Here is a 15,062-nt window from a genome sequence, read left to right on the forward strand (position 1 = left end):
TAGTTAATTCTGTAACCAAAATAATCTAAATAATATATCCACCCAGTTTTTATATTGGTAATTATTTTATATTTAAATTTGAACGAAATTACAATATATTAAATGACTTAGAATGTTAGTAAAATACATTACTTTGATCACAATAAAATCATCAAATATTTAGTATTCTATATTACTATGTAACATTATAGGCTTCACTCAGAATCGTGTATCGTACATATTAAATATAAATGTACAGAGTGATCCTACAAGTATGTTCACCCCCCTTTTTTTCTTTAACAATGAAGTTATTCAAAATCTGATTTTGGAATCTTTAAATATATTCAAAGACCATATTTTTATATTCTTGAGATTTTTTGTAATACTTAAGGAGTGTCCTTTGCGATACAAACTTTTGTTTTTCAAATAGGAACTCCACTTTTTTACTGCAAATTATTTAACGGATAATTTTTGTAGAATTTTGATGTATTGAAATCAAAATTCGAACTAGTAGTTTTCTAGTTATTACACATTTTGTGCTAAGGATAATATAGTTTATAATAGGGAAGAATGATATACAGTATACGTTGTTATCTATTGTCTATATACATAATATAAAATAATACGTAATTTTATATTTATTTAGTCAAACACACAGGTAAGTGCAAGTCAAAACCTTCTTGATTTATTTAGTTATTTTTCTTATTCTATGTGTCGAACTGTATGAGTATATCCCTATTATGGACTATTATCCTCTATACAAATTGTCCAATAATTAGGAATTTTGATTTCGATACATCAAAATTCTCAAAAAAATTATCCACAAAATAATTTAAAGGAAAATAGTGGGGTTCTCATTTGAAAAACAAAGGTTCGTATCGCCACAGGACACTCCTTAAGTGGCACCAAAAACTCAAGAATATGGAAATATGATTTTTGAGTATACTTAAAGATTCCAAAAATCAGATTTTGAAATACATCATTATTAAAGAAATAAAGGGGGGTGAGCTTACTTGTTGGATCACTTGGATCATCCAGTATATATAATAAATATCATCATAGTACCTAATAAAAATCCATTTAACGTCTGGGTTCTGTTACAGACTAGTCAGAAGTTACGTCCACAATATTCACTGTCAAAGTGTAAAATATAATATTAGCGCACTCTATTAAATTACTTTGGAGATAGTGCGTTCCAACCAGAATTATATGAACAAGGCAATAGATGGCGTGAGGTGCATTGCTTAGTAAATTACATATTTAATAATCTCTGTACGTAATTCTTCACATGCTCATAATATTCTTTCAATAATAATATTTTGACGATTAAGTACATTTAAATGACTACAATTTCAGAAGAAAAAAAAATTGTTTTATACCAAAGTTTAGCTATGATGATCAATGATAACATAAAAAATACTCATTCACATACTTTCATTAGATTCGAGAGATTTTTTTGTTTGTTTTATATTCGTTATTGCTTATTCAATTTAGAATAAAATTAAAAATTGTTTAAATTAAAAATATAAATATGCTTATAATTTACTAAATACAAAAATTACTAATGTTATATGTATCACTATTTATTCAATAAATGTTCAACAACTAAAAATTATTATTATTTTATGGCTCGTAAAGTTGCAATTTCAAAATCTATATTTATGAAATATATTGTTTAAGAGGCCAGGGAAAAATTCTCGACCTTTACACACCAAATTATCATAAAAAAAGTTATTTTATGAGTACCGTCGTTGGTTGGTTTTTATATTTTTTTATATATTTTATTTCTGTACAAAAAAAAACTACCAATATTAACAAAAATATAATTTATTTTTAACTTTATATAATTTGCGACTAGATGAATAACTGAACAATTTAATAAACTACACCAAAATAATATATTTACCATATGATTGAACGATAATAATTGATGATAATGAATAACTTTGTTCTCCACATTTATCTTCTACCTTTTTATAAAAATCGTGAAATTCCAAATACTTCTGAGGTAAAAATTAGTTTATTCTACTATATAATATATTGATCAAAATAAAATGTATCGAAAATAATTTTAATTTTAGATAATACTTAAAAGAACGCTATAAACCAGCTATTTAAAGGGTTAGATATAGGATATTTTGAGAAGAATAACAATGTTAAATAAAATAAGAAAATAATTATAATTTTACATACAAATAAATCAAAGTGTTTTAAATGAGGTCCCATGTCAGTTAGATGTAGGTTCAGTACCAACTATGATTTCTGAGTAATTTTGAAATTATATATAAAATGGATTTAGTGCGGGAGACGCTTACGGAGACAATATTCACACGATTTGCAAGTTTTCTCTTAACTTAGAAAAGAATACATTATTTGTTAATTTATTGATACTCACTAATTTGTTTATAATTTTATATACAAATGAACAAAAACGATATAAAATTAACATTTATGAACGATTTGGATTGTCTTTGAGTATATACAAAAAAATACCTACATTTAAATCGATAAACTTTTACTATATATACCAACTATGAAAATTTGGTAAAGCCACTGTGAATAAAATAATAATTTGTCCACGAGTTCCATCTCACAATGATTTTTAATGTGTCATATTTTATTAACTAATAATAGTAGGTACTTATTAATTGTCCAATAGGTAACTACATTAAACTTTTATTTTTAATGCTCCAATCTCGTTCGAAACTATGAGAGATTTTCCTCATTTGCTGATAAATTCATGTTATTATATTCATCCTATCTCACCTTATCATCGTCGCTCAGAATTATCATTTGAACATTTCACATACGGCGATGGAAAAGAGGTAATACTCAGCGTCATTCCGAAGGTGTATAAGTACAAACAATTGTAGAAACTATACACAGTATGTGTATATAACATAAAGTATACTAGTTTTATCTGAGTTTAAATGGTTTTGATAAAGAAAAAAGCGTAAAACAAAATTTGAACACAATTCGATAATACATTAAAAAAATGTTTTTTATAAAATATAAAACACAAGGTTTTTGTACTTCAGCTATTTTTTTTTGTAAATTGATAAGCACATGAAAAACAAAAAACAGTACTTATACATACAAATCTCGTATTATGTTTAGTAAATAATGATTACATAATATGAATATTCGAGTATTTAAACTTACAAATAAAAATTATATAATAAATAAAATCGTAAAATAACTTAAAATTTCAAATGTATATAAATAGTTCAAAAAGCTCTAAAATATTTTGGGAAATTGTATCGAGTCTGGAATAGGCAGGTATTCTAACAAAAATATTAAGAGAGAGTTTAAATTCTACAGTTAGTCATTTATGATTTATAGCAAAAGAACAAAACCGATTTAGACTAAATCTTATTTTGGATAAGTATTTCCGTTTTTCTATATTTTATATTTTCATTTTCTCTTATTATTTTGAGGAGTACCGATAATAATTTATACTGTAGACATCTCGAGTTAACTAATTGATCCAATTTTCCACCAGAAATCACCCTAAGAGTTGAAAAATAATGCATTTTTCTTTTTCCAAAAAGTGACAGGCACGGCGAAAAAAAATACAATTAATGTTAAACACACATTATTGTAAAACCAATGCATTCGTCGCTCTGCTCAGAACACAAAATTATAATTTTCAGTGTAAATGGTAATGATAATAATATGAACATAAAAACGCAGATTATGTTGCATGCCAAATTCCACACACGATGAATTATGTTGTATTAAAACTTAATATGACGTGACGGCAGGAGGGATAAAAAGGAGTTGACGAGGTGGATATCCTGTAGATATCTTTTTTTTCCTTACGAGTAATTTACGGTAATTTTTTAAGGTGAAAAATCGATTAGTTATAAAAACGGTTGGCCGAATATTGTGTTAGTTGCGGTTGGTTCACGAAAACGTTGAGATAAACGGCGAATATTAATAATTATATTAGAAAAAAAAGCTAGAAAATTAAATTAAATTTTATAAATGATGAATAATTCAAGTTTTTGTGCTTGATGTAAAAATGTAATCCTTATATTATTATAAGTACCTGTATTTTGTGATACACATAAAAAATAATTTATTCTTTGAAAGTTATTAAAGTAATCTTGGTCCCTATAGAAATAATAATAAAAATATAAAACTACTTGTTACTGAAGTGTTTTTATCAAAATAGTATAAGTATAGTAATGTAACACCTACCTAGGTACAATATTATATAATATTAATAACGTATATAAATAAAACGTCGTATAGAAGTATTATAAGTTTCAGAGTTATTTTGTGAGAAAATGGTCCTTTACAAATTGTAAATACAGAAAAACAGTGATCTTCCTCCGCTTGACAAAAAATGTTTGACTGTAGGTATATCTACAATAATAATTCTGTAAAACCATTACGAAATAATAATAATACAATGTGCCGTATTAATACGAAAAACTGATAATCAATACCAGTGTTACATAAATGGCATTTAAGATAAAGACAATCTGGAAAAATAAAAAGGTTATGATTTTGTTTAATATAAATACTTGGCTAATTGTGGAACTGTGAGGGTTATGGCATTTTTTTAACTTTTGCATCACTTAGACATCTTCTTAACATGCAATAATGATTATATTTTTGTTTAAATATCTGAACCAATGCAAATAAAATGATCATCTGACTCATTTTTTAAGTCAGAAAGGCTGCTCAGGATACATATTTTTCAGTTAGAAAACAAAACTGAGATGGATTTTACAGTGCACACTTATCGAAACCGTTATAAAATGTGCCAACATTTGATGTTTTCAGTATTGTGTTCACTTTTTGTTTGTTTCTAAAATTCATATTGTATCAAACGTATTTTGAAATCGCAACAAGAATTCTACTAAAGTTTTAGAGTCTTGAAACGATATTAAAATAACATTACGCCGTCAAAAGAATCTCATATAATATATTCACGGTCACTAGTCAAAATGGTTGCTACCAATGTAACTAAGAATAAAATGTATCTGGTTGAACACCTATTAATTCTATTCAAAAAATATCTCAGTAATAATAGGCGATTGTTTTACTTTGTTTTTTTTGTTTTTTTTTGTTTTTTTTACGTAGGTGCACTGTTTGGTAGGTATGTGTAGAATATTATACGGTTGATATCGGGAAATTAAGATTGATTTCGCGTGTCTTTCAGCTAAAGCTCCGGGAAAAGCAATACATTTGGAAAAAACATTTAGGTAAAAATATAATTGAGCCTAAAAGAGAAACGGGGTTAAATCTGATTACAATAATGGCATTGAAAGGCTATCGCGCACAATGGAACTGCACTGATAGACAGCTTTATTGACTATTGAAGAAAAAAAATGTGACCATTGTATACCTATATATGTGTTGCGGTAAAATTACATCGGTAAAACCACGGTTTTTACAACGGCTCTTGGACAAAGTTCGAATGACGGGCTTTAACTGATTGACTTTGGCAAATGCTAGCTGGATATATACAAAATAGTACGGTCTAATACTGAATGATTATTATGGTTTGTGGTTTTGTTATATAGAAATAGTAAATCTTTGGAGGATACACTGCAAACAGCAACGGTGAACGTATAAATATTATTGGATTTTACGGATCTTTGTAATTTAACCTCCACGTAATGTATTATGCATTTATACGGAGTTCTTTCATTCCATCTCTGTTTGAATTTGTTTCGTACAAAACACGTCAGACGATAAATACATTCAAATTTAATGTAGTAATGTAAATACATTAAATAATACATTATTTTGTGTCCGTTTTTATTTTATTTAAACTAAAAAATTAATTCAATACCTATTAGAAATTAAACAATAACGTGACTATTTACTGTTTTATGTTCTTAGTCGATACAAAACAGAACATAATTTATTGAACAAAATATTTTGTACCGATGTATTTTTAACAAAGCGAACAACAAACTTTGATAAAATTGTACATAAAATTAAGAATGACAGCCGTCTATATACGAATGGAAATAAACCTTAAAATATTGTATGTATCTAAATGACTGGTGGTGGAGTAAAACTTTTATTTCAATTAAGAGAAATATAACATATGCAATGAAAACTGTCTAAAGCGGAAACTCTAGACACAGAAACAATTCCATTTATGTTAATTTCGAGTTTTATTCGGGCACCTACCTACTTGTTTTGTACAAAAAAATTATACAAATTTAAATTTATCTAAATTATAATATATTAAAAATGTAAATTTTTTCTACTTTCTTTAATTTATTGGTAAATATTTAGGTGTTTAATATAAATCCCAAATTACCTTTGGATGTCTTCCCTGCGTTTATTTTTTATCATAACTTCTGTTAACACAGTTACTTCATTACCAATGATTGTGGTTTCCGATAACGGATAAACTACTTTTCAACCAGTTAACTTGATCTGGTCGTCGCATGGTAATTTAACCTAACATAAGTCATAATATTATTCTTACTTTTCATCGTATGATGTAGTATGTATAATAATATGTTAAACATACTGAATATATAAATAACATTAATAGTTGTGTACACCTATTATTATACCACTTCTGCACTAAGAGTTACCATTTAAATGCAAATATTTAGTTTCCATTTTTTTGTAATGTATTTGACAATATTTTAGTCATATAATTATATCATACAAAGCATTGTTTTACATCACAAACTAATTTTATTTTTTGCTATGTCTATCAAAAATGTATATCGACGTGGCTTCATAGAAACTGCTTTTTTTTAATTATTTATTTTCTGGTTAGTCAATATAGGGTGACATATATTTTACATGCATTATAATTTTAAGAATCTAAATGTGAAACACAATACTTCATAATATTATGTGTTGATCCATAGTAGTATTTAATAACTATAATTATTAGTATTATTAATTGTAAGTTCATTGTACTTACATAAGACGTGACAATTAATATTTTTATTCACGATATAGATATTACAAACTACAAAAGAATAATAATGATTAATGAACTTATCTCTCTTGTTTATATTTCACCATTTATTATATATTTAATTGTTTGATGTGTCTCAAGCTAAATAGTCAAGTTTATTTCCAAATATTTGAATTTTGAAGTATTGAATAAGTATATACATAAAAAGTGTACAGGATACAGAGATTGTAAAGTGTTGAGCACTTATCTCGCCTCCCGCATATCGACGCAACAAAGTTTTGCATTATTTTTAATACATTTGGAAACAATGATAAATCATTGCAATTTAAAAATATTCTTAGGGGAACTCAGTTTTTTATTGTATTTATGTAGTTTTCTAAATTTTAAGTGCTCGTAAAAAAAATTGTGAAAAACGGTTTTTTAGATTCCTTAAATATAGTTATAGTTAGATATCATTAACTGTGAATTAACAATTCAACTACTCGAAACTAAAATTTTCAAAATTGAACTAAAAAAGGTTGAATAAAACACGTCGTGATTCATGAAGCCAATATATTTTGCCCCCAATTCAAACTTTAAAGAGGTAATTATGTTTATAAAAAATGGAACGGATAACTTTAATTTAAGAAACTCCTTAAAACTTGGTAGCAAATGATTATCACAATATATTTAAAAAGCTAGTATAGGTTACCTACCTAGTGTACCATAACATATTTAAAAATGAACTTAAAAATAAACCGAAACATATTTTGCTTAGCTTACCCAGCTACATAATTGAAAACATATTTAATAAAATTAATTAGTTTTAAAAATAATTTGTTTAAGTTTAAACACTCCAACAAATCTTAATAGATTTAAAATATTATTTTCTCTGAGCTTCCTAAAAAATCATATTTCATAAACGATTTATAATATTATTATCGAGTTCCATAATTATACGTAATTGTATTTAGACGTATTTTTCTTAATTTCTAATACTTTGCACTTTGCATATTTTAATCCTTAACAAATTAAAATATTACTAACGTTTTATTTCGATCTTATCTCTCTTATATCTTGACGATTCTATTGACTGATAACTGCGATATGCCGTCATATAATATTAAGAATAAAATATGAAAACGATAAAATTATTTAATAATAATAATAGTTATATGGAATATCGCTGTGTGTGGATATTACCACTTTTATTTTGTGTTTTTTTCCCCTTAACTTTATTCATGTCTCAAGTGATATTATTACTTACTGTGAAATGTACACGTTGAATGCAATATTTTCCGAGACGAATAAAAAGATCCTGACCTGGCTCTTTTGATGTTTGTTAAATTCAAACAGAAATGAAAGTGGATGTAAAATATACTTTTATTATTGTATTTTAACTTGTTGGTAAAAGTTTTAAAATGTCGCAACTATTGGTGATTTTTGATGATATTATATGGTCAGGATACGAATCTATACGTTACGACTCTTCTCCTCGCGATCGACTCGGAGAAGCCAATTGTATATTGTTAGTTTAAATTCAAACCAATGATGAATACCTCCATACAGAAACGAGTATAAATATATGAAGCTGAATCTGTAGAATATATTTATAAATCACGTTAAACGTAATACACAATAGGTTTCCTGAAAAATTATTTTTGAGATACATATTTTAAAAATATTTAGTGCGAGTAAAATAAATTGCGAGTAAATATTGTTGATGGTAAATATTTGAATACACCCAACTCAGTAAATATAATTCAGTGACTTCAAAAATTTAATTTGTTATTTTTCAACCCAAAACTACGAATTATTATTCTAAGATAAATCTAAGAATAAAAAGCACAACCTTCAACCTTTTAAGTAATTTTATTAAAGTTTGAAAACTGCCACGAACATAATCTATAATGTGATGATATTATTATATTGAATTATAAACGCTAATTGAAATCGTTTCATGTAGGTACTATAACTATACACACATAATATTATATAGATAGCTTAAATGTATTTTATTTTATTTTGTTTGTACCAAAATCTTCTTGGGTTACAAAGGATGAAATAAATTACAACAACATGTTTTTGACTCTTTTTACATTATCTTTATTCTACATACGAATTATTTTATAAATAATGGATAAACTTAAAAATAAATTGTACAATTATATTATGTAGGTAGGTAGATAAATTTACTAAACAAAATAAACTCATATATATTTATAGTCATTAGGCATATACATAAGCGTGTAAAGAACTTAATATAATAGGTACATCATAATAATATGTTTTACTTATTTTTAAGTGTTTAAATTAAAACAAAAACTTAACGAAACTCAATAGCAAGAAAAATGTAGTAAAGAATACATATTATACATCGAAGTCTTAATGTTGTAAACGAATAGACAACAAACTATAGTAGCTATTCAACTGTTGTAAGAATAATTTAATAAAAGGCTATTTTAGGTAAAAAAAAAAACACGGTTCAGTCAACCAAAATTTTCGGTGCGCTTATATAATAGTAATATAGACTTAACAGACTAGTTAAAATAAAACAATTTTAAACCTTTTCGAGATCACAATAAGTAATAATTGTTAAAGAGCATAAAACAAAGTGGTGACCAACGCTTTAAGGCAGATCCCGATTTGCGTAAATATTTGGCTTAATTCCTACATGAGTGGACAACAAATAATCTCTTTATTTGTTGCTGGCACAAACTATTGTTTTAAGAAATCGATTTTTGGTATATATGAGTATAATATGTGTATTATATATATATATATATATATATATATAAATATGTATTTATTGTATTTGTTTCAAACCTTACATTTATGTGTAAATAACAAACGCACACGTAATTTAAGTATATATAATAATAATAATAATAATAATAATAATAATGTCTAAGCTAATAATGTTTATTCGTGACTAGAATATACATACCAATATATAATGTTTTATACATATTATATAAATGATATTATTTTATATGTATATTATATATATAAATAATAATATTATTATTATTACATGTGAAAGATATTTCACATTCAATCGGACAAAGCTTGACAGGTGTACATAACATCGTATGAACGATGTCGGAAAACTTATGATTACCAGTTAATGTATAATGACAGAAAACTTCTTACTACATAGGTACAACAACATTTTCCAACCTTTCAGTTGCAAATTTGCAACGCAGTTTAGACCGAGTGACGATCGATTTGATTCGTGAATTATATATGGATATTATTTTATTATTTGTTTGTTTTTTTTTTCGTTTTTAAACCATTTGGCTTTTTGACTTTTAAATACATATTTAATAACAACACGAATTAATTACATTTAACCTAACCTGACGAGCAAACCCCTAACATTATGTAGGATAACGAATGTCAAATTAGTAGTAAGTTAAAAAGATAGACGAATAACGAGTAATTGACATACACCGATTCTATTTCTAAAGCATTTAAGGGTACAATATTAAGCGGAAAGCGAATAACTATAATATTATGTGGGTACTGCAGGTTACCACTTTACCATCCCATCGAACGGCCACCCCTATGCTAACATTATGAAAGAAGTTCCTCCGCAAAATCGTGTAAAATGTTCGGGTGGCTCATTATTTCGTTATTATATTTTAAAACGGAAGTTGTGGCAAAAAAACTGTCCGTCCACTACGCGTCGCACGATTCGTAGTTATACGCGTCTACGAGGCTTGTGCTCAGGTCATGAGGAGGGAAAGTCGCCAACGGGACTCGAAAAGAGGAACCCGATTGGAAAGTAATCGTGTTTCGCGGGTAGGATATCCGGCGAATTTCACCATCGAACGAATCGCACGCAGTGCATGCGACCGGAAGTTCAAGGTGTTTCGGCGGTGCGGCGGCGGGCGGGGTTGTTGAGCGGGAACGGCGGACTCAGACTAAGTGTCCCTCCGTCTCGTCCGGTTTGTGCGCGAAAGTGGTGAGGACGTTTTGAGACGAGAACACCGTGACGTCGGGTGGCGGAGGCGGCGGCGGTGGAGGCGAGTAATAGTTGAGCTTGCTAGCCATCGGCGGTATCGTCGGAGATGGCACCGGTCGGTTGTGCAAAATCGGCGGTAATGGCACGGCCCGAGCTGTCGGTACGCCCGGCACGGCGTGATGAGGTTGCTGAGCATGGTGCGGATGCTGCTGCGGCTGATGATGATGCTGGTGGTGGTGGTGCTGCTGCTGATGCTGATGCTGCTGCTGCTGCTGCTGCTGCTGCTGCTGCTGATGCTGTTGGATGTGGTGGAGATGGTGGAGGTGATGGTGGTGGTGGAGGTGGGAAGTCCGATTCTCTGCAACACACACGATGAGCCAATATTGTTTCGGTCAGTTTTGGTTTGTTTGGACATGTCTTTTTTCGCAGCAGACTATAGTGTCGCTAGCTGACATGTCGCGTGCTCGTGTTATCACAGCGCACAAAATAATATTGCGACGATAGGTTTTAATCGAAAAGTGCCATAATTACACGTGTGCCATAAAATTATTAGGATAATACAATATTGTTAATGTAATATTATTATCGTTATATCATCGTGATTTTGTTATTACTATTTGCTGCGTTGTGTTATGTTTTATGCGTAAACCGAAACCATATTATTAATTCAAGCGTGTCGTATGTATAGAATATTATATTATATTGTATATTGTATAAATATTGTTTTGTATTCTTATTGTAATAATGTAAGACTTCGTCCATGCGAAGGCATTTTTTAGGACCGCAAGGCAGGCCTTATAGTACATATTATGTGGCGGTTAGCGGAAGGTTTAACATTTTCTCAATTTACCGATATTTCTTCTGTCGTTTGTGTTTTCGTGCATATTGTAATGTTGCATCGATTGGTCAGAGCTCACACTTAAGGCACCGCCGTATTGAACGTGTGGCTGCAGGGGATGGTCGCAATCGTTGATGAAAGGATAATCGATCTGTTCGATCAAGTACGATTGTTCAGCAGACTTTTGCTGTTGATCGTCCTGCAAACAGTTGTCTGTTTATTCGAGCTTCGGTGACATTTGCATTTATATTTTTTCGCGTATAAAATACACGTGTACCCATCCCCCTCAAAACACTTTGTAGGTATATTATAGATATGAAGTATACTTATTGTTGTTTTTTTTTTTTTTTAGTTCAACGTGCATGCAAATAACACTGACATGAATATAATTATGCAGAATCTACTTACGTTATAATCCGGTGAAACATTTGAATATGTTTCCGATTTGGCCGAAATTGAGCTTAAATTTTCTTCGTATCCTCCGTTATAGGTGTTCGGTGCATACATTTCGATCGTTGGCGTTTTACTACTAGAGTCGTTGTTTTCTGTAAAGCAACGAGAAATTGTCAATAATTCGAGTTTCATCAAATAATTATAATCAATCGACAGTTATCGCGGGGACGCAATATCCTGTTTAGGTAGAGCTCTACATTGATAGTGATAAGATCAGTCTATGACAGAGTTTTAAAACTACGGTTAGTCATCAAAGCGTCTTTTTTCGAAATCCTCGTCGATAGACAATGACGTGGATAATAGAATATCAATTACACATACCGTTGTTTATCTGTTTGTTGACGTTACGGCGTCTGTGAATGCAGTACGACACAATAAATATGCTGATGAGTATCAACACACCGCCAAAAACTCCCAAGAAAGTAAACACGATGCGCATTCCTTGTTCGTCGGCGGGCTTCCCTGCATTCGAATCGGGCTTCGGTTGTACAGTTTCCTCTGTAAAACATAATATCGACGGGTTTCGAATCAAAACGATTGAAATGATACATCGACGTGTCTCCTCATAACGTTCCATTGCCGTCACGCGTTAAACTTATAATATTTAATATTGCCGATGTGACATCCAGCATAAAATTATTACAGTGCAATATAATTGACTATTGTGCATATTTAATTTGATGTCCGAAAACATGGAGGTATGGAGGTTCTATGACTATTTCGCGAACGGATATTCATGGTGCATAATATGCCCATTCAAACCGATAGAGTGACGAATGACTATATATGTCTGCATGTGACCATACAGAATACATTAAATATTGAAAATTCCATACATCGAACTTCACTACCTATTTAACAAAATTGTCTGTTTTGAGAACCAAATGTATTAGATTATATTTAACGGAATTCTCTACAATACGAATTGTTATTTCCCCATGCAATTTTTTAATATGAAAGTTTCACTGTATATAATATACATATAGTAGGTACATGTACAATACATATATGCATTACTGTGTATTTATGGAGACAAATAGAGGTGTACGTATAATTACCTATATACTTATATTATAGTTGATTGTTAAAAGGCATCTAACACCGTTATTTATTACTTTACGTACTTGTGGTTGTTACTTTGATGCTCTGAGGAACGTAAGAGCTGTCCCCGTACAAGTTACGGGCCATGATGCTGAACAAATACGTCGTGAAAGGTTCGAGTCCCATGACCGTGTGATGGGTTTCATTTCCGATTTCCTCGAATTTGTAGTTTTTACTGTCGAACGCCCGGTACCGGATGCGGTACGTAACCGGTTCACCTAAACAAGCGAAAATTTAGTACATGGAAATTATATTATTTGTGTTTATAATTTTATTAGGTAAATAAAAGGAACGACTGTTATAATGTCCTACTACGCACTACGCAATCTGATATACCCAGAGATGGGCAAATATTACTAAATTAGTTGTAAGCTATAACTGGTTACAAGTTACACTAAAATCATGTGTCTAGTCACGAGATACGAGATATTTTAGAAATGAGTAACCGGTTACTAACAGTTACAGTAGTTTAGTTACATTTTAAATTTACAAATTAGGCAGGTACTATATGATTTATGTTTGTTGTTTAAATAAAACAATAATGACTCTGTTAAATATATTTTATTGTAAGAGGAAAATGTAAGTACGCATTATGTTAGTTAACATTTAAAAGTATTTACATTGAAAAATATATTTTTTCCAAGTGCGGGGGGATTGGCTGACGACAAAAATGAACCATACTTTCGGATATAAAAAAATATGTTTATAAAACGTATCAATAAATAAATAAACCAAAACGAAAAAAATCAAATTAAACGGATGGTTGACAGTAACTGTTTAAATATTTGTTAGTATTTGGCCTTAGTATTTAGAATAATTATTTTTTTATATTATTAAATATTTACTTCAATGCGTTTTAAAAGTATCCCTTACAACGATCCCACACTCTGTTATTTATAATACTATAATTACGAACGGAATACCACCGTCGCAATAAACCCTCAGACCTCGCGTATTTGTATTACTATTGTGCGCGTAGGTTTCAGCTACTGCGTTTGGCCAGATCGTGTCGTCGAACCGTACGAATGTGTAACACGCCGTAGTGCGAAAACGAACAAAAAAATGGAACAGCGACTTTAAAGAAAAAATCAACGAAAACCGAATAGAGACACTCGGATTGCGTCCGACACTCGTCCGCTCTGAACGTCGGAGACGAGTGGGCAGGTGCGGGCATAATATATTATAGTGGCGTCTGACGAAAACAAAACGTATCGAAACGTTACGCCTCGCATCGACTGAAATACTGTTACATAACTGTGTGTGCACAGCCGCCGTATTATCGTGGGTACGCCGATGGCGAGGAGTCGTACGCATAATAATAATAATAATAATAATAATAATAATACTAATACTAATATTATATTTTACAAGCCGCGACCGGCAGCGGTCGTACCTCCGTCGAATCCGGGGGACCACGTCAGCATCACTCGGTTGTGCGTGGCGTTCGCCAATCGGAAATTGGACGGCGGGTCGGGGTGCGAGAAGACGGTCAACCGGTTGACCGAAGTCGTCCGCCCGAGATCGTTGGACGCGGTGCACACGTAATCGCCGTAATTGAACTGGTCCACTTGCAGTATCGTCAGCGTCGACTCGTAAAACGTTTCGTTCAGCTGAAACGCGAGCAGTGAAATCATTATTAATGTTTTATATTATCATACCGAGTCCCTAATATTATTGTACGATATTATGACTCGTGCGTTTGTTTGTAACGCGACGTGACGATCGACGGTTATTATTGTTATTGTAGTGGCACCTACGGGTAGTAAAAGTATAACCGCATCGTATTGTATGACGACGACGTCTTACGATATCATGATCCTCCCCCCCCCCCCCCC

The 15,062-nt window shown here is 30.5% G+C and overlaps 1 protein-coding gene across 1 annotated transcript in view; it reads right to left on the bottom strand.

Annotated features, from left to right (window-relative positions):
- Positions 1–10,151: 10,151 nt before the first annotated feature.
- The window catches only part of LOC111034838 (nephrin-like), a 48,073-nt gene continuing 43,162 nt past the window's right edge, over positions 10,152–15,062 (bottom strand). Inside the window, exons 15-20 of the mRNA XM_022316231.1 lie at positions 14,621–14,837; positions 13,251–13,445; positions 12,448–12,624; positions 12,082–12,218; positions 11,686–11,872; positions 10,152–11,193 (exon numbers count right to left, since the gene is read on the bottom strand). Coding sequence (XP_022171923.1) covers positions 10,790–11,193; positions 11,686–11,872; positions 12,082–12,218; positions 12,448–12,624; positions 13,251–13,445; positions 14,621–14,837 — 1,317 coding nt within the window. The 3' untranslated portion in view covers positions 10,152–10,789. The remainder of the gene's footprint in view (positions 11,194–11,685; positions 11,873–12,081; positions 12,219–12,447; positions 12,625–13,250; positions 13,446–14,620; positions 14,838–15,062) is intronic.

Source organism: Myzus persicae, unplaced genomic scaffold (genome assembly GCF_001856785.1).
Source record: "Myzus persicae strain clone G006 unplaced genomic scaffold, MPER_G0061.0, whole genome shotgun sequence".
NCBI lineage: Eukaryota > Metazoa > Arthropoda > Insecta > Hemiptera > Aphididae > Myzus > Myzus persicae.